This window comes from Sodiomyces alkalinus (assembly GCF_003711515.1).
Source record: "Sodiomyces alkalinus F11 unplaced genomic scaffold SODALscaffold_8, whole genome shotgun sequence".
NCBI lineage: Eukaryota > Fungi > Ascomycota > Sordariomycetes > Glomerellales > Plectosphaerellaceae > Sodiomyces > Sodiomyces alkalinus.
This window is the reverse complement of record NW_021167086.1, coordinates 1,425,792-1,445,542: the sequence shown is the minus strand read 5'-3', so window position 1 is coordinate 1,445,542 and position 19,751 is coordinate 1,425,792. Positions and strand designations below refer to the sequence as shown.

At 44.6% G+C, this 19,751-nt stretch overlaps 3 protein-coding genes across 3 annotated transcripts; all 3 read left to right on the top strand.

Moving 5' to 3' along the window:
• The first annotated feature begins 8,571 nt into the window (after positions 1-8,571).
• Positions 8,572-9,389, top strand: SODALDRAFT_335246 (hypothetical protein). Its single transcript, XM_028612403.1, has 2 exons — positions 8,572-8,723; positions 8,801-9,389. The coding sequence occupies exons 1-2, from the start codon at positions 8,668-8,670 to the stop codon at positions 9,165-9,167; spliced, it is 423 nt and encodes a 140-aa protein (XP_028464836.1). The 5' UTR covers positions 8,572-8,667; the 3' UTR covers positions 9,168-9,389.
• A 983-nt stretch (positions 9,390-10,372) lies between these two features.
• Positions 10,373-11,504, top strand: SODALDRAFT_213477 (hypothetical protein). Its single transcript, XM_028607294.1, has 3 exons — positions 10,373-10,554; positions 10,608-10,743; positions 10,798-11,504. The coding sequence occupies exons 2-3, from the start codon at positions 10,670-10,672 to the stop codon at positions 11,348-11,350; spliced, it is 627 nt and encodes a 208-aa protein (XP_028464835.1). The 5' UTR covers positions 10,373-10,554; positions 10,608-10,669; the 3' UTR covers positions 11,351-11,504.
• A 45-nt stretch (positions 11,505-11,549) lies between these two features.
• SODALDRAFT_281281 (muts domain V) lies at positions 11,550-13,916 on the top strand (the record flags this gene model as incomplete). Its single annotated transcript, XM_028608276.1, has 4 exons — positions 11,550-11,591; positions 11,647-12,224; positions 12,248-12,738; positions 12,790-13,916. 4 exons carry the CDS (start codon positions 11,550-11,552, stop codon positions 13,914-13,916), a joined length of 2,238 nt encoding a protein of 745 aa, XP_028464834.1.
• Between the last annotated feature and the right edge of the window lie 5,835 nt (positions 13,917-19,751).

The following is a 19,751-nucleotide window of genomic DNA, read 5'->3' as shown; positions in this document are numbered from 1 at the left end:
AAAGATAAGATATTAGCCGAAGTATACGCCGCGGCGAGAGCCTTAGCGATACCGAATCGGTATTATAGGACTTACGCCGCCCTCGCGTGGATAGTATAGCTTACCGCCCTAATAACCTAGGCTAGAACCTGGCCCCCGTGGAAGGCCCTTATAAGGGAATAGGGTTAAGCCTAGACGGATGTATAGCGGCCCTATATATACGCCGTAGTGGTACTAAGCCGCCCCCTAATATAATACTCCCTCCGGAAATATAAAGGGCTCCTTAAGCTATAAAGCACCGTACTTACCTAGGTTAGATTAGAAAAACTAGGCCTACGAGTAATCCTAGCTAAAATAAGGGTACTGGGCTTTTTATCACCACGGTGCCTTTACGGGGATAAAAGGGCGGAAACAGCGGAGTATATAGTACTCTAATACTAGGAGGTAACTAAGGAGGACTATAAGGACCTTTTTAGTGCTATAACGAGATTACTTATAATAAGAGGAGATTTATACAATATACTAGAACACGATACTAAGGCTAGGGTAGTTATAAGATGGTTCCTATAACGGAAGAAGCTTAAGGACTTTTGCCTTACCCTTAAAGTTATAGAGGCCTATAAAAATAGCGACGGTACTAAAGCGAGACCGGAGCAGGGACGGAACGGTATAGCGAATTAGTTAATTATTAATAGGGGTGCTATAAGCCGGGACCCTAGCGGTATTAGCTTAGCACTAACGGGGCGTTACTAAGTATTATTATCCTTACCACCTTTAGTAGCGCTAATACTACTCTTAATATACTTAAGGCCCTAGAAGGGCTAGTTAGCTAACTATCACTATTAGGGGCCGTAACGGGGCTAAAAGAAGGCTACTTATAAGGTGCTCTAGAATTAGGTCTATCTTACCATCCTAACGCCTTATTAGGCGAACTAACTTCTATAACTCCGCCGGCGTGGTGCCGCCACGGCCGCGACTAAAAGGTAACGCCCGGTTTAGGACCTGGCTAAAAGACCGGGACGCTATCTCTATGCGCTCCTTAGCCTATAGTTTACTAGTAAGGAGACTACTATAGCACCGTAGGGAGATACTTATAGTAGCGATACTATCGTTATTAGCGGCCTTTACCGCTATATACGCCATATAAAGATCTATAAAACGCTATTACTGCTTTTTAGTAGTGGAGGGGATTTATAAAGATAATTTGAATACGCTACTACGGTATACCTACGATACTATAACGGTGCTAGTGTAACTTATATCCATATATAGATACTAGCTATTAGAATATTAAAAACAGGCTATACTGGTTCCTATAGTATTAGAGTAAGCCTCTATATCGTCTAGGTAAATACCTAAGCGTTTACTATAACGTATATAACTACTCTAAGTTACCTACCACGGCACCGTATCGATACTACTAGGGCTTATATACGGTATAACCCGCATTAAGCCTTTTTTATTCCGGTTATAAGTATTATTAGTATTAGTGTTACTACTAGGAGAAGATATCTACGACTATTAATACGTTACCGCGGAGGTATTACTACGCTACGAAGGAAATTTATATTAAACTACTATTACCAATTACTTATATATATATATAGATTAATACTATATTATATAGTTAACCATACGCTACTACGCTACCGCGAGACACTTATAGTAAAATTATAATATGAATATAATAAGAAAACTAAAGGGGTTTACGAGTTAGTATACGCTGTAACGATAAACTTATAGGACTATAAGCGGGAATAGATTAGAGGAAAACCTATAACGAACTTATTAGCGTTATAGGAGGAAGAGGGAGGATTAAGCTATAAAGGCCTGAGGGGATATTAACGATCTAATTCTTATAATAGGGTAAGTCTTTATTCCTCTTACCTGCCGCCGGATATAGCAGAAACCCACTTAGGGGAGGCAGGAGGCGCCTGCCTCCTTACTCCCTTTATTAACTGAATAGATGAAATAAAGACCTAATCCTTAAGGGATATAAGGAGACTAAGGCTAAAGAGCCGTAGCCGCCCTATAGCGGAAGCGCGGTAGCGCCCCTTTAGCCCCCGCTCTACCAATAAAGATTAGCTTAGGCCAACTTAACTAATTACTAGCCTGCTATACTTCCCGTTAGCTATTAGCCTAAAGGTAAGATCTAGATATATAATAGAGAAGAACCGGGGCTATATTAGCCCCGTAGCGGTACCTCTCCACCTAAGAAAGTGTATAGAGGTTTTCCCCGGGTTTTACCCTGGTTTTCCGCTCTATAGCTACCCGAGAAGGACCGTATAGCCTAGGAAGCCTCCTATAGATTAGTCAGGATAGTGGAGTAAGATCGATAATAATAATAATAAGGGTATAATTAGATTCTCGAAATTAATTACCTAAAGACCTTTTCTACTATCTACAGACCTAAGAGCTATAGACTAGCTTTCCTATTAGGTGTTTTATAAAGCTAGAATTTTATATAGTTCGACGTTATAAACACATTCGTTCACGCCGATATAGATATCCTTATATATACTATTTAACCTACTAGGTTCGAAAAAGAAGACACTTTTTATAAGCTCAATAAAGCCCTATACGGTTTAAAATAAAGCCCTAGACTTGAGTATAACTTCCTTTTAAAGATTCTTAAGAAACTAGGCTATATAGTCTTTGTATACGATAAAGGACTTTTTACTTATAAAAGAAAGGACGAAATAGCTACCTTTTTATACTACGTAGACGATATCGTGGTACTTAGCCCTTCGAATGAAATAATAGAATACTTTTATACCGAAATATCGAAAGAAATATCGCCTAAAGATTTAGGTAAACTAAATACCTTTTTATATAACGAAATAAATGTAAATAGCAACTCACGTAGGGGGACCTACGTTTTACGCGCAAACGCCTTAAACTACTCAAAAGCTATATCAATCGATAGCTCTTTCTAAGCCCTATACGCCTATCTATAGCCCTGTATTACGCAGGCGCTAATTTAGGCGTATAATAAGTGCGAAAATACCTGGAAATAGGCTTACGGCTCCCCCGTGTGCGGGGGAAAAGTCTAACGTGGCCCGTGCGCCCTCGCTGACAAAGCAGCAAGCCCAGCCGCGCAGAGCCGCACCCCCGACGTCCACCTAGCCCCAACGCCACAAACAATAACCCACCAGCCACAACATTAGCCATAATAACGCCCCGAACGCCCTTAACACCCCTAACGGCCCTAATACCCCCCCCCTAAGGCCCCTATAACTATAAAGGGCCTAGGGGAGATAGATATAGATAACACCTCTAATATAGAGGATTTAACCCTCGCTACGCCCCTAAATTCGAAAAGGCACCTTAGCCCCTCCACGCCTACCCCTAGACGCTTTTCTAGGACCCGAATCAAATCCCCCTCGCACTCGGAAGCCGAAGGCGCTTTTAAAACGCCCTCTAAGGCCCCCCCTGCCTCTAAGGGCCCGTTACTAAAAAGCCGAGCCTTTTAGGCTCCAAATAGGCTAAAAGGGCCCCTAGAATAGCTAAAGCCCCTAAAGAAACCTCGGCCGAGCCCCAGAAGTCGACTAGACCGGCTAGTAAGGTGAAGGCTAAGGAACTACTCTAATAGGCCCTTTAGCTACCCTAATAGGCCTATACCCTTAACCCTGCCCCCTAGATTAAAGCCCTATCCGTAGGGCTTAAATCTACTAGCGACGGAACTCCGAGCCCCCTGCCTCCTATACTCGAATAGAAGGTCGACGAGCTAGCTTAGGCAGTTCGCAGGCTTATAGAATAGCCTAAACCCCTTTATAGCGAGGCTATAAAGGGGAAAAAGGCCCTATAGCACCCTAGGCCCCTTTTTTAGGGGCTTTAGCACCCTTAGCCCCTACCTACCCATACCTCTATACCCCCGGCACCCATACTAACAGACCCTAAAAAGGTCCCTAAGGTTATTCTATAACCTACGGTAGGGGCAGCGATTCCTAGAGAAAACTTCGACTCCCTCGGGCTTCGGAATAAGCTTAATAAGGCCCTAAAATTCCCTGCAGTTACGGCTGTTAGCCGGTCGACTAACGGGAACCTTATTTTTACCCCGGGGCCGAAGTACAGCGTTCAACAGCTCCTAGACTCGCAGAATCAGTGGTTTAAAGAGTTAAACCGCCCCTCCAGCCCTCCTAGCCTATAGGCGACTAGTTTAAGCTTATTATTAAACAGGTGCCTTCTAAAGCCTTTAGGGGTGGCGATACCCCTCCAACCGACCTCTCCGAGTCGCCGCAAGAGGCCCTTAACCGAAGCCTATAACAGGGCCTAGGCTTACAGGACCTAGCTACCACAATCGGCACCTTTAACTCTATTAGGGTAGTAGGGAAGCCTCGGTGGCTAGGGGCTCTGAACGCATTTTTCGGCATAGTGGTTATTTCCGTGCCCTCTACTCAAGAACAGAAGTACTGCCTAAAACAGGGGCTCTATATAGCCGGCCAGCGGCTAAAGGTCTATAAATATAGGCGTATAACCCCTAGAACCCGGTGCTCTAACTGCTGGAAATTCGGGTATACCCGAGGGATCTATAAAGGCCTAGTTTACTGCCCTATCTGTGCTGTTAAAGGCTATAGGGAGGAATACCACTACTATAACGAGTGTGAAGAATACGGAGACTGCGAGTATAAGACCTATAAGTGCTGTAACTACGAGGGAGATCACCCCCCCTTTAGTAGGGACTACGAGGTCTTTCGAGCTATAAAACCCTAAATTCTATAAATAAAGGGCCTTTTAGTTCGAAAGATATCCGGTTTATTTAATACAACATCGATGAACAGGCCCCGGCGTAAGAGGCTATCCTAAAATAGACTTTAGAGGCTTCGGCTGATATAGTCCTTATTCAGGAACCAGCCTGCGTCTCGACACCAGAAGGGTGGTTTATTCGGAACCACCCTGCTTTCTACACCGTTACGCCTATATCCTAAAAAACCCAGTTCTTCTCTATTAAGCCTAGGGTCCTTACTTATATAAGAAAGGGCTCTAGTATCGATTTTTCACACCCCGATAACCTTCTAGACGATGTAGATGCGTAGATTATAGAGGTTTGTTATCTAAGGACCTTTTATATTCTACACGTTTATAATTTGATAGAATAGGACCCCGAAATAATAGGCCGAGGGCGGCCCCCTAGCCTTACTCCTTTACCTTTTCCACTTCGTCTTCTTCTTTTCCCTCCTTTTTAGGCCCTAGAAGCCGACCCTGGACGGAAGATCGCGTGCTATAGGGCCTCTAGGTCCCTAAGCCCTCCCTTATTATAGAGGACTTTAACAAAAGCTATTAGTAGTAGATCGGGGCTGCTATTAACTAGTTTTCTATTAAGGCCTAGGCCCTAGTAGACTGGTTAGACAGCCTCGAAGCTACCTATTTAGTGAATCCTAAAGTATATTTATTTTATTTTTTATTCATTACGCGCGTGCAGCCCTATAGCTATACCGCGGCGCCTATCGCCCTAGGGGCTAAAGGCTAGTAGGAGCTAAGGATAGTAAATCAGTAAGTAACAGTAATAACCAAAGGAAATCCTCCGTAATAATCTGCCTAATCGACCTAATAGCATAGATAAAAACCAAAACACAAGACCTAGGCCGCAGAAATCAAGGTTTACGCCATATAGCACTTCGCTGAAGCTATTGTAGTAGCTAAGAGGTAGGCCTCTAAAGCCTGTATTCCCCTTGTAGTACTAAATAAAAGCGGTAGAGATAGCAGTAGGCCTGCTAGGGCTTCCCGTAGAGCCTTTCGTTCGTTTTTATAATAAGGGCAGGAAAGGATAAGGTTGGCTATATCCTACATAGGGGAGCCGAGACAGGAATAGCAGTTATTAGCATAGTTTTACAACCTTTTCTAGTGGGTTTTTACGTATCCGAAGCCAGTTTTTAACTACGTAAAAGCCGACTTTACCCACCTAGGGCCTTATATTAGTAGTGGTTTTCGGGAGAAACGGAGGGTATCGCGGACTAGGTGCCTATATAGGTGGCCTAGTCACACCGATTTACCTCTTTTTTCCGCCTCCTCTTCGTTATTCTACAGGGTCTTCTGGTGTTAAATAAGGGCTTTATTTACCCGGTGCTTTAGGTGGCTAAGGGTAACTAAGCTAACGGACTTAGTAGCTTTTTCGGGGTTTAACGCCCCTTTAACTACTTTATCCGCCAGTTTCTTACCCTCTATTCCTATATACGAGGGGCACTACTATATAGAAACCGAAGTGCCTAATTATTTACGGCGTAGGATAAGGTCCTTAGCTTCCATAGCCTACTATAAGGTGCAATAAAGCTTCTAAATAGCCGCCTATAAATTACTAAGAATATAGTACTCTAGAGGCCTAGGCGTCTACTCTAGGGCAGCGTGGAGGGCCTAAAGAATAGCGTATAATTACGCGTCTGCGACTTCGGCAGCGGTCCCTAGGTTAAAGCCTATAGCTTTATAGGGCCTTTCAGTATTAGTCCACTATATTACAGCGACTACAGTCTACGAGGGCCCTGTAAGAGACCTAGTAGAGTAGCTTAGGGCGCCGTCGGTATAGAAAACAGCGGCTTATTTGCCTAGGTTATATTATATTTTAGCGAGGGCTTCCAGGTAGGCTGTTTTCTAATCAAGGGTTTCGGGGCCAGGGCCCGGGTCGGTAGCTATTTCAGGCTGGTCTTTAAGAGGGAAAAAGGGTCCTAGGTCCGCTATAGGTTCCGAAGCCTAGGGGGCCTCCTACCCAGCCGAAGGACCCTCGATATCCCAAGACTAACCTATTAAAGCCACTATTTCTAGACCTAGCCTATATAGCTATATAGTAGGCTATAGACTCTAAAGAAGGGCGAGGTTTTAGTTTTCGTCCCCTAGTCGTATTTAAGGATCCGTTAAACGGCTATTTTAGTGTTTTCGTAGGAGGTCTAGCCGTCGAACGCTATCTCCGGAAAGATATAGTAATAGGCGTTAATATCGTGATTAGGCGTAGTATATACACGATAGGGTTCCCCTTTTCTGGCGGTAGATTAACGTCTTTTAGAAGAAGAGCGATTAGTTAAAGTAATAGAAGGTATAGCTATAGATATCGCGGTAGTAGAATTCTCAGCTTTATTCTTCCCACGGCCGCCCTTCTTACAGGGCTTTATCGTGGTATCTAAGGTATCTTCGCCCTTATCACTTCTGGTATACAGTGCCGCGAATACTATAACGCGGTGTTTTCCGCGTTTTCCTTAGTCTTTAAGTTTAGTCTTAGTATATTAGTAACTCAGGATATAAAGGTTTTCAGGAAGTAGTACTTTATTATCTAAAAGGTATCCCTCGGCTTCGGTCTAATCGCGTTTAGCGATTATACGTATCCCTCTAAAGAAGTCTACTGCTACCTAGATATACGTTACGGGCTTTAATTCGACCTCTTTAAGGCGTAGTAATAGCTCTTACTATCTAGATAACTACTCTTATAGCTTTTTTAGAGTTATTAGCACGTTATAGACGTATTTATTATACTCTTTATAAGTATTAACGCGGCGGGTAATTATATAGTGAGTAGTATCGCAGCGGATAGCTTTAAATACCTTTTTAGGGGTAGCGTTACTATAACCGCACAGATACGGCTTTGGTGTAGTATCGCTAGCCGGTTATATAACCCCCTTTTTAAGGCTGCGGGATCTATCTCCCATATATATATTAAGGACAGGCTCTAGATATCCCTATCGAAGGACGATTATTTAATTGATATCCTCTTTTGCAATTACTTATTCTATGTTTAGGGTATCTTTCTAGTTTAACTTACGTTACCCTGATCAGAATAGTGACTACCGATCTACTTCTTCGCTCAAGGTTATAGCGGTGTTGGTTATGTTTTGGTTATGCATCGTGGTTTTGCTGGACTAACCTCCCTATCTTATCTTTGTCTTGACGATCTGGTACCACTACGTCTTTATCTAGTTATATTACGTAGTAGTAGCTTACGGCTTTAGTTAATAGTATTAGTCTCTTAGGTTACAATAGTCCTAATACTCTTAACGTACTTAGCGTAGTTATCCCTTTATAGCTTCTAGTATTATATCGCCGAATTATAGACGCGCTGCCTAGTAGGTATTAGGTCTAACTACTATAAGGGCGTAGCTTCTACTTATAGGGTTACGTATAAAGACTAGAAGTTATCGTAGGAAGGCAAAACAGGCTTTTTAGGGGGGGGAATAGGATTATTAGGGCGTAGATATTCCTAGACTTTATTATTAACGACCATAGCCTTATAGTAGCTACGTCAGAGCTCCTAATCGCGGTAGGTTTTATAGGTAACTAGCTTATATTCGATATCTTAAGGGTCATTTATAGATTAACACGCTATATCGGCGTATCTAGATAGCTTCTTAATCGGTAGTAGTTAAAGGGTAAAGGGTAGGCTTTTCACTTAGTAAGTAAGACTCTTAATTGTTAGATAAAGCGTAGTCGAAATCGTCATAAAATAGGTCAAAATTGATCAAGGTAATTATGTATAATTATAACTATGTGTGGACCGTCAGAGAATTCCTGCCACCGTAATATTAGTGGTGAAGATTCTACAGGTGTCCACCCGGATTATTACGTAATCGAACAGACTGGTCTGTTCGACATTATCTGATCCAAACAGCCACTTGAGACAACGCTTATTGAAACAAGAGCAGCCGGGGAACGTTCTACTTCGAGTTCATCTTGGTCATCGCAAGTACAGTAGCACAATCAACACTCAATATGGCCTGGATTTCCCGCTCGATCATCATAGCTGGTCTCCTCCTTCTTGCCCATGCGTGAGCTTCCCTACCCTCGAAGTTGGTACCTTCAGTTTGTCTGGCTGACGGTGACATTGCTATGCCTTTTCACACAGATGCTATTCGGTCCAGGAGCACGCGGCCCTCCAATCTTTCCAAGCAGCTTCGTCCCTGACCGCAGGAACACCCAAGTCATCTGGCAGCTTACTACCAACCGATATCGTCGTCGAAACTATTCTGGCAACGGTCGTTGTTTGCCTTGGCCTCATTTTCAGAGCCCCTGATCTGCGTCCAATCCAATGGCGCGTCTGGGCAGGCAGGATCGAGAGAGTGTGTGAAGGGAGCCGCGGAGAACCCGGGCACGGTTTTACAGGCAATCCGTTTCGCATTTTGGAAAGTCGACCTGGGTTTGTCGACATCAGAAAACAAAGGCATGAGTTCGCGGACTGGGCTAAAAGTCGCGAGCTGCTGGTTCGGGATTAAAGAATCCGCTGTTTCACCAGATAAGCAGTCTTTTGAGTCAAAGTGGCAGAGACATAAGGATGGCACCAATGGGCATAGGTATTTCTCTCCTTCCTTGTAGGAGGATGTGACCGGTGTGCTATTTAAGGTAGGACAATGCCTACAAAGCCGAGGTGTGCGGTCGTTGGATTTTCCGTACTATGGATGCTTATTGACCCCTCTACGAGGGTTTTTGGTCCTCCGTTTTGTCTGACAAGCCACCAGTAAGACCCCTCGACACGACTTCTCCGTGTCCTCACCTGCCTAGTACGGTTTCGACGAGAAGGTTCCTTTTGGCGTGTCTCGTCATGCCGGTAGACACGGAGTAGCCCTCTTCTGCAGGAAGCACGGTGCTCCTAACCAGCTGTTTCGCGTGCAATTCTCTCCCTCTCTTGGGAGTTCTCCGCCCGTCTCCCTTCGCTTTGGGGATCCATTCGACGTACTAATGCAACTTTTGGGGGTCTATGATGCAACGGCGGAATGCCAGACTAGCCTGCTGAGTGGAAGCCGTGTATGGGCATGCCTCGCTTCGGTCCCCCCCCCCCCCACCCCACCACCACCACCCTTTCCACCCGCTTCCTCTTCCGCCCTGTGTTGCTCGACTTCGTCCGTCCGTTTATCTCTCTGAAGATAAAAGCGCATTATAGGTATGCAGCCGGAATATGCGGATATTGTCATATGGCATTCCCGGCACTTTGTGAGGGGTTTTAGGGAAGATTCCCCTGTGGCAACACTCAAAAGCGTTCGATGCCTACTATCTCACCTATCGACTTCGTAAGGTATGGGGGGTTTCCAGAACAGACCACCGATTGCTTCACAAAGGCTGGAGACATGGCCATATCCTTTCCTACCTAGGTATGGGCAGTCCTCGTCTGGACAGACAGACATGTCCGCCCGAGCTCTAATCAGAATCACTCCTTCCCATCTGGGGACGCAGGATTGATATCGATTGATGGGGACTCACACACGAACGCCGATTGGTTTGCGGGATTCCCAGGTGGTCTCCGGTTTATGGTGTTTTATTTCGGCAATCTGAACCGGACGCTTCATGCTCCCACGCGTATGCTTCGTTTTCTGTAGGTACCTTAGGTCTTTCGGGAAGGCCCTACCCTGAGAACTCACGCAGTACGCGGCAAGTACCTAGGTAGACACATGGCCGCAAACTCCTGCAGCAACTTTAGTCAGGCAGGTAGCGCAATGTCTACCGTGTCACATCATATGAAGACCTGCCTTGACTTATGTTGGTACTTCAACGCATCAGGCGGGCGGTTATCACTTGCCGATGCCATCTTCCCAAGATACCTAAGGTATTGTGTGGTCTTGTTTTAAGCAAAAGTGCTTTTCTACCTGGTACCACCGAGACAGGTAGGTAAGCGGACTCAACCTCTACCCAGGTACCTACTGGCGCTGAATTCTACGAAGGACGCTTCTCTCCTAGGTCGGTCAACGAATTCTTGCTCGAATTCTCAGGAGTACTGCAAAAGATGCCACCATCTTCTATGGGCTTAGGCTCCTCATCCAGCGGAGGGGCTAGGCGGGGTGTGGCCCCGCAAAGAAAGTTCGTACCTCTGTTTGGAGTCCCTAATATAATAGTCACGTCTGACAGTCACAGAATTGCCCGGCCTTCCCCGGACGGGGAAAAGACTCCATCGCAGCATCTGTGGCGTGGCTCCCATAGACCGTATGGGGTATCTCAGTCTGGAAGAGCACGCAGTTGCTCACTGTCCGATGATTTGTTGGGACAGCGAGTCACTCCGGGTTTGCCAGATGCTCGCGAAATATCGCGTTCGTTCCTTTCACTTCAACCTCGTGGCCCTGACTGTTCTTCGACAATCTCCGATGGCAAAGCCCAGGGGGAAGCTTCCGAACAAGAAAGCACAACGCCCAGCGGTGTAGGTGAGGTCATTTTGGCCATTAATATGACCGATAAGGGAGTCCTAGGTTGTGCCTACTACCTTGTCCATCAACAAGCCCTTTTTGTGATGAATGAGCTAGAAGGAGCAGACGTCTCGATTCTGGAGTCTCTTCTCATCCACGCCCAACCAAACACCGTTCTGTTACCCTTCAAAGCAAAGGATCTCGTGATGGACTTCTTTGACAAGACAACCTTGGTCGCCGAGGGTGAGAGAATGCCATTGCACCGGATATCGCTACAGTTGAAATAACTATGTGACAGGCTCAGTTCATCGCTCCTTCGTTCTTCGCACGCTCACATCCACAGAATACGGATACAACGCCGCATTAAACCGGTTATCGAAACTATATATTCGGGCAGCCCACCCCGTAGGAGATGTGACTTGTTCCCAGGTTGATAAGGAGAGCCTCGCGGCGGAAACTTCTCCAGATTGTGTTATCGCAGCAGGTATGCGGTTCGGTTCCAGTGTCAACCTCGACTGCCGACTATCGGTATGTATTGGATCATAATCCCCGTTTGCCACTCGATGAACCTAATCTTTCTTAGATAGGCTGCGCTGGCGCAGTTATCAGTGACATTCTGCGTCGGGGAGGAGATAGTGGGAGAGACGATACTCCTACTGCGCTACCCATTCACTCGATGCAGATGTTCTCGCTTTCACACTATCTACGGGTGAGCGGATATGCGTTGAAGTCATTGCAGATCATTCGATCTGAACTCCACCCTAACCGTCATGCCGGTGGTTCTCGAGGATCCAGTACTTGCCAGAGAGAGAGCCTGTGCGTTCTCGGTCTATTTCGTACACTTGCCGGGACACCACAGGGAAGAGTCAAGCTACGCCAGATTTTTCTCAGGCCAGTCACGGACCTCGGTATCATAAGAGAGAGACACCGGACCATTGCAACCATTTTGCGACCCGAGAACTCGGAGACGCTCCGGCATATCTCTCAGAGCCTGCGGAACATACCTGATATTAGGAAGAGTTTGTCACGGTTGCGAAAGGGAATCGATTCCAGCACTGGACAGGCTGCCGTCACTGGGGGCACCTGGTGGAACTTGGCCCGATTCACCTTGCATTGTTCACAGCTCCGGGATTTGCTGTTACAGCTAGATCCACGATGCGAGTTAATAATCGTGGCAGAGGTAGATGCAGCTCCAGAAATGTCGTCCATGGCGACATGACTATGCAAGTGGCTGACTATAATCAGACAGTGGGGTCAATAAATGTATCGACTATGCGAACAGTAGGTGCTCTCATTCACTCGACTGTCGATTTCGAAGAAGCAAGCGCAGATGTCCGTGTGACGGTGAAACCGGGATTTGATAATCAGCTGGACAGGCTGAGGCGAGATTATCAAGGAATTGAAGGTCTTCTAGTGCAAGCCAACTCTAAACTGACACGAGAGCTTCCGGAATGGGCGCGCAAGTACATCACTGGCTGCGTCTTTTGGCCTCAGCTTGGGTTCCTCACCATGGTCCTACTGGATAATGCTACTCATGTACCCCTGTATGAAGGACAAGGTCTAGATGGTGACCGGTGGGAGTTGTTCTTCTCCGCCGACCAGAAGGCCTATTATAAAAATCGTCGTATGCGAGAGCTCGATGCCCACTTGGGCGACTTCCACACTAAGATCCTGGGTATGTCCTCGAATGAATCCCGATGCCATGCCATGTACTGACATCGCCAAGACTTGGAAGTCAGCATAATCCACAGCCTCGCCGTCGAGATCTTGAAGCATGAATCTGCACTCGCGCTTGCCTCGGATGTATGTGGTGAGATAGACTCCCTAGTGGCGCTTGCTGTTGGGGCCCGGAAATATCAGTGGACTTCCCCTGTCATGACGGCTGCGAACGTCGTCCGCATACAGGGAGGTCGCCATCCGCTGCAGGAGCTGGTTGTGCCCACATATGTCCCGAACGACTGCGACATTACTGGCGGAATGGAAGACCCAATCGACAGTGCCAGCATAGGATCGAGAGAGAGCGGACGGAACAGCTGCGCGGCGGCCCGGGAGAACCGACAGAACGGCAATGTGGTCGTTTTAACCGGCCCGAACCATTCGGGGAAAAGTGTACTCGTCAAGCAGGTCGCCCTGATAGTCTATCTTGCCCATATAGGCAGCTACGTTCCCGCAAACAAAGCCATCATTGGCCTAACCGACCAGATCCTGACGCGCATCTCACGTGGGGACGTGGTTTCGCAGGATGAGAGCGCGTTTGGCTCTGATCTTCAGCAAGTGGCCTTCTGCCTCAAGTCAGCAACACGGCAGAGCCTCGTGCTTATCGATGAATTCGGAAAGGGTACGAGAGCTGACGACGGAGCGGGACTAATGACGGCGCTCCTGACCCACTTGCTATCACTTGGCCATGAGTGCCCTCGTGTCCTCGTCACGACACATTACCACGAGATATTTGAAGGGCATTATATTGGCAATAGGACTGCGTTGTCGTTTGCCCACATGGATGTACGCCTAGACCTTGCGGCAGCCCCACGCAACGACATGCTTACATACCTCTACAAATTGGTGCCAGGAAGAAGCAACTCGAGCTTCGGTGGCCTCTGTGCCGCACTCAATGGTGTCGACCAAGCAGTCGTAGATCGAGCAGATGCCATCTCCATGCTGCTGGCGCGAAATGAGAATCTTGTGGCAGCCTGCGCCAGGCTGGATACAGAAGATGAAGGTCGTCTAGAAGAAGCTGAATCCGTGGCCCGTAGATTCCTACTCCTTGAGGTGAAGGAACTCCTACAGCTGAATGAGGACACGGAGAAGATTACGAGTGTGGTGCTTCGTGTGCTAGGAGTACAAAGCAAATAACGGTTCCAGTTATGGATTATGTTAGATGCTACTATACACTTATCGGGGTGTGATATACTATATTATGTTAGACGTGTGGAGTACCTTGATCCTATGTATCTATACTTATTCCCCCTAGGTCTTCCCTATAGTTAGATATTCCTATAGAGTACCTTTTACTCTGCTCTAATGTATATATATATATCTTTTATATAAGTTTATTTATATACTAATAGCTATAAGCCCGGCGTCCTAATAAATAAAGTAATTCTAAGAGATCCTACAGTTTTAAGGCCGATAATTACCTTAAGTCTATAGCGGGTAGTTTAGTATTATTAGCTATGTCCGCCTGCTTTACTTAATCGTTTTTCCGCTTTTTAATTACTCCTTTAATCGCTAATCGCATATTCGTTCCGTCTACTTATTTCTCTATAGTCCTAGTTAGTATTAGGTGCCTGTAGCAGTGGTTATAATAGGTCCTAAGTATAAACCTATCGGGGTCTAGGCGTCTTTAGTCAAAGACCCCTTAAGGCATAAATAAAAGCAGTTATTATATAGTAAATAGAATAGTCTCTTAAAGTAAATAAGTAGCCCTCGAGGAAGTAAATAAAGTAGTCCCTAAGGAGTAGTAGAACGTAGTCTTAAGGAGCGAAAGAGCCTCCCTAAGAGGGAGGCTAGCGATTAATCTGATTCTTTAGCTATATCTAGATTCTGATCGTACTATAATCCTATTATGATTCTATCTAGTTCTTTATTTAACCCTACCTTTTTACTCTTTACGACTATCTATTGAATATATTTAATCGATTTACCCTTTAAGGGCGCGAAGACCGTTAAGGAGAGTCACTGAGATATCTAACTATCACGAAATAAATAATCCTACCTTCGATTTTAATAAGACTACTAGTTAGTTTAAGCGGTAGCTCCGCGATAGCGAGACTGCTTTTATAGAAAACGCTCCCCACGATAAGGGAGATAACAGGAACACGTCGGGAACTAACACGGCTCCTATATCTACTACCGTACCGGTACTTATCCCTATACCTACACCTATCCCTATTACTACTACTAGCACTACCCTTATCGCTGCCCCTATTCGTTCTAAGCCTATAACGTAGTAGACGCGATAGGCGGGCGATCCTAATCTACCCCCGTATATAAACGTTAACCTAGCTATACTAACGGATAAATAACTAGACGAACGCGTTAAGTGGATAAAGGCGTAGAACTACTATAAGCGTATACCTTACTAAGCTTAAGGCGGATATTATTACCGCTATTATTACCGCCGTTATTACCGCCGCCGCCGCCGCTATTAATCTTAACCTAGTCGATATTACCTACCGCCGTATAGCTAAGCCTCGGCGTTATATTATCGTAACCCTTATAGAATCCTAGTATACCTACGATATATCCACGACGATATCTATATAAGGATCCGCTACCTAGGCTAAGTTTAATTTCCCCTTACCTAAATAGGATAGCGTATCCTAGTCTAAGTATCGTATATTTATCTAAGAGACGAATTAACGGTTTAACCTAGACTCTTAGTCCTTCCCCACGGACGCTATAAAGAACTACTTCGTTATATTATACCTCCCCTACTATCTTAAGGAACGCTAGCAGGCTAAACTACGATATAAGTACGATAGCGATTCTAATAAGGTTAGCTAGGCCATACTATAAGCTTAGCTACCCTATTAGGTCGACGATAACGATACCCGTCTAAGGGAGGTAGCGGTATAGATTTAGAGCGAATCTATTTTATCCTAGAGAGAGAGAGAAACCTACGCTAAGTTTATATAACGGTGGGAAGCCCTAGAGTCGGAACTACTAGGCGAACTTCTAGACTAATAGAGAATTTGGTTAGTATTAATAAGGGTCTTCCTACCTATTCGGGACTATATAGTATTTATAAGGGTTACTAAGGATTACTAGGACCTCGCCCTGGCCTACTATAAGGCAGAAGCCTTAACTATTAATAACGAATTAGCCGTCGCTTGGATAGACTTTTAGTCAATTATCCGTACCGAATAATATTGTTTTTATTCGCGTGCCCCCGGTTAGAGCTCCTAGGTAGCTACCTAAATAGCTACCTATACTTCTACTACTATCCTTACCTATACCCTTACTACGCCTACTCCTAGTTACCCTATACGTACTAGACCTTTATCCTTAGCTCCGTCCCCCCGTTACCTTAACTCCGTCACTTACTATAACTATAATAAAAAGGGGTATTACGCTACTATATACCCTAGCCCTTATACCGAGCGGTTATACTCGAATAATAGTAACCCGAATACATAACCGGTATTTATATCCCGCGTTATATTTAGCCGTGTTACGGGCGAAATACCTTAGGAATAATACCCGCCTCGAGTAACCCCTTTTACTATTATTATACCGGTAAAAGCACGCGTTTCCCTTCGTCGAGGTAAGGAATAGGTATAGATATCGACTCTTCTTAACGGGGGTGCCGATACTAATATTTTAGATCGGCCCCTTCTAGGACCTAATTAGGTTCTTAATAGATCCCTGGTTCCGGTATCCTGGATTATAGAAAGGTAAACGAAAATAACTTTTAGATCTACTTATAAGTTTAGTATCGTGACTAACTATTAGAGTCGAAAAAGAGTATAGCGCGCCGAGTTCTACGTTATATAGCTTAACCCCTAAGGTGCCCGAATAATCTCAGGAAGGCCGTGGCTTATAGCCGTTAACCCTATGGTTAATTAGCAGGATAGCACTTAGACCTACCCCTTAACCTACGCGGAACTTAGTATAATTATATCTCCTAAAGCCTTATATAAAGCGAAGAGAGAAGCTAAGTCTATCCTTACTCTAATCTATCTAGGGCTTATATAGGACCTATATATCGGCTATGTTGGCCTAATAGAAAACCCTTTAGTAAGCCGTGGAGATAAATTCTTAGGAGATAAGGCTCCTCTTAACTTAGACGGAGACCCTATTACCCCTGTGCTGCCGGAGTAGTATTAAGAATTCGCTAACGTCTTTAACGTTAAAAACGCTAGCTAATTACCAATATACTAGTAATAGGACTACGCGATTAAGACTAAGGAAGGGCAAAAGCTACCGTATAGTCCTATTTACCCTCTCGCCGCGTAGGAATTAGAAGTACTATGTTAGTATTTATAGGATACTATTATAAAGGGATAGATTAAACCGTCTATTAGCCTATCCGGCGCCCCTATCCTATTTATTCCTAAGAAGGGCGGTAAGCTACGACTCTATATCGACAATAGAGGACTAAATAAGGTGACTATTAAGGACCGTACCCTATTACCCCTTATCCACGAAATCTTAGATTATTTATCTTTAGCGTAGTACTATACTAAGCTAGATCTTAAGGATATATACTATCGGCTCCGTATACGGGCAGGTAATAAATAGAAAACGGCGTTCTGGATAAAATACGGCCACTATAAGTACCTCGTTATACTATTCGGGTTAACTAATACGCCCGTAAGCTTTTAGCGGTATATTAACTAGGCGCTAACAGGCCTTATCGATACTATTTACGTTATATACCTTAACGATATCCTTATTTATAGTAAGCACTTAGCTACCTACCGCGTGTATGTCCGCGAGGTCCTTACTAGGCTTAGGTAGTAGTCCCTATATACTAACTCTAATAAGTGTATATTTAAGACCCGCGATATTAAGTTTCTCGGGTTTATTTATAGTCTAGATAGGGTACGTCTAGACCTATCTCGCGTTAAGGATATCCGCTACTAGGAGCTCCCTAATAGTGTTAATAAGATATAGGTTTTCCTATGTTTTACGGGCCTTATAGACGTTTTATTAAGATTTACTCTAAGGTGGCCGCCCTATTTATAGACTGTCTAAAGGGAGGGTATAGTAGAGTCCTTATACTTTCCTAATAGGCCTAGGCCGCGTTCGAAGAAATAAAGCTGCTATTTTAGGAGGTACCGGTTCTATAGTATTTGAACCCTACTCTGCTAATACGTATTAAGCTAGATATTTTTGCTTTTATAATTAGGGCCGTTATTAGTTAGCTCGAGGATAAACTATAAAGACCTGTTATATTTATATCCTATAAGCTCTGCAGCGCTAAGCTTAATTATAGTATACCTAATTCTAAGCTTATAGCTATTATCGAGTCTTTCCGTATAGAGCGTTACTATATCACCTATAGTTAAAGCCCCGTTATAGTCCTAATAGACTATCTAAACCACCGCTATCTATTAGATAAGCCGAAGCTTAAGGAGTAGTATGCCTAATAGCTTAAGGAGCTAGCGCTATTTAATTTTAAGATTCGGCACCGCCCGGGGACGTTAAACCCCGCAGATAGGTTATTAAGAAAGCCCTAATATACGCCCTATAAGCGCGCCCTGGTGACTAACCGGGCTAAGGCGGTAGAGTCTTTTTCGAAGCGTTTCACTATAAGCTATATCGGGAACTATCGTAGTTCCCATACTAGCCCCGATCTTATTTTCCCCGCTCTTAAGTCCCCTACCTTACTAGAAGAGGTGGTAGAGACGTAAGCGGATAACCCTTTTTTAGAGTCCTTTTCGAGGCGTTTTGTTTTAGGCCTTATTAGGAACTAGCGTGGTTCCTGTATTACCCCCGATTCTGATTTTCCCGCTCTTAATTCCCCTACCTTATTAGAAAAGGTAGTAAAGGCGTGAGCAGAAGACCCTTTTTACGTCCGTTAGCGAGAGGCCTATAGTCATAATACTATATACGGATATTAGTCTAGGAGCGGTAGTATCCTTCGTTTTAAGAATCGCGATTTTATACTAGATTACTTTAGCCTGCGAGAAAAGGTCTTATAGGCTTCTATAACGGACCTAGTATAGGGTACTAAAGGATTACACGGACTATTAAGCTAGTATCGGATTTTTACTTCTAGGACTATCTCCTATAGAATATACGTTTATATATACTTATTTACGGCGTATATTAATATACTAAGCCGTGGTACTATAAGCTATATAGCGAGCTAGCGAGTCTTCTAGTGCTCTAGCACCCCTTTATAGAGATATCTATTAACTTTATTATAGGGCTACTGCCGGTTTATAGCCTAGGCCGTAAACGGGACGACATTCTTATAGTAGTATACCGTCTAATATAATACTTTATCTATATCTCTATAAGTAGTAGCCTGATAGTAGAAGGGCTTACTAAGTCTTTATAGTACTATATTTTCCGTATTTTCGGCCTGCTTAACGGTATTATATTAGACCGAGGCTTATTATTGATAAGTCGTTTTTAGGTAACCTTATATCGGTGCCTTAATACCGTATAACGCCTATCTATAGTGTAGTACCCGTAAATAGATAGATAGACGGAGCGATAGAATTAGAACCTTAAGTATTACCTGTGTGTATTCTGCTTATAGGAATAGGATAACTAGGTTAACCGATTACTATTAGTAGAGTTTATATATAATATAGCGTATTATTATCGATTATTATCGATCTTACTCCGCTATCCTAACTAATCTAATCTATAGGAGCTATTCTAGGCTATACGGTCCTTCTCGGGTGGCTATAGGGGGGACAACCCGGGTAAAACCCGGGGAAAACCCCTATATACTTCCTTAGGTGGAGTGGTGCCGCTACGGGGCCGATATAGCCCCGATTCGTCTCTGCTATATATCTGGATTAAACCTTTAGGCTAGTGGCTAACGGGAAGTATAGTAGGCTGGTGGCTTAGTAGGTTAGCCTGAGCTAATCGTTAGCGACGGAGTAGGGGCCGCGGGGGTGCCGCTACGCCTCCGCGGTGCGGAGGCTATAGCCCTTTAGTCTTAGCCTTCCTATATCCCCGAGGATCGTGCCCTTTATTCCTTCTACTCGGTTAATAAAAAGAGTA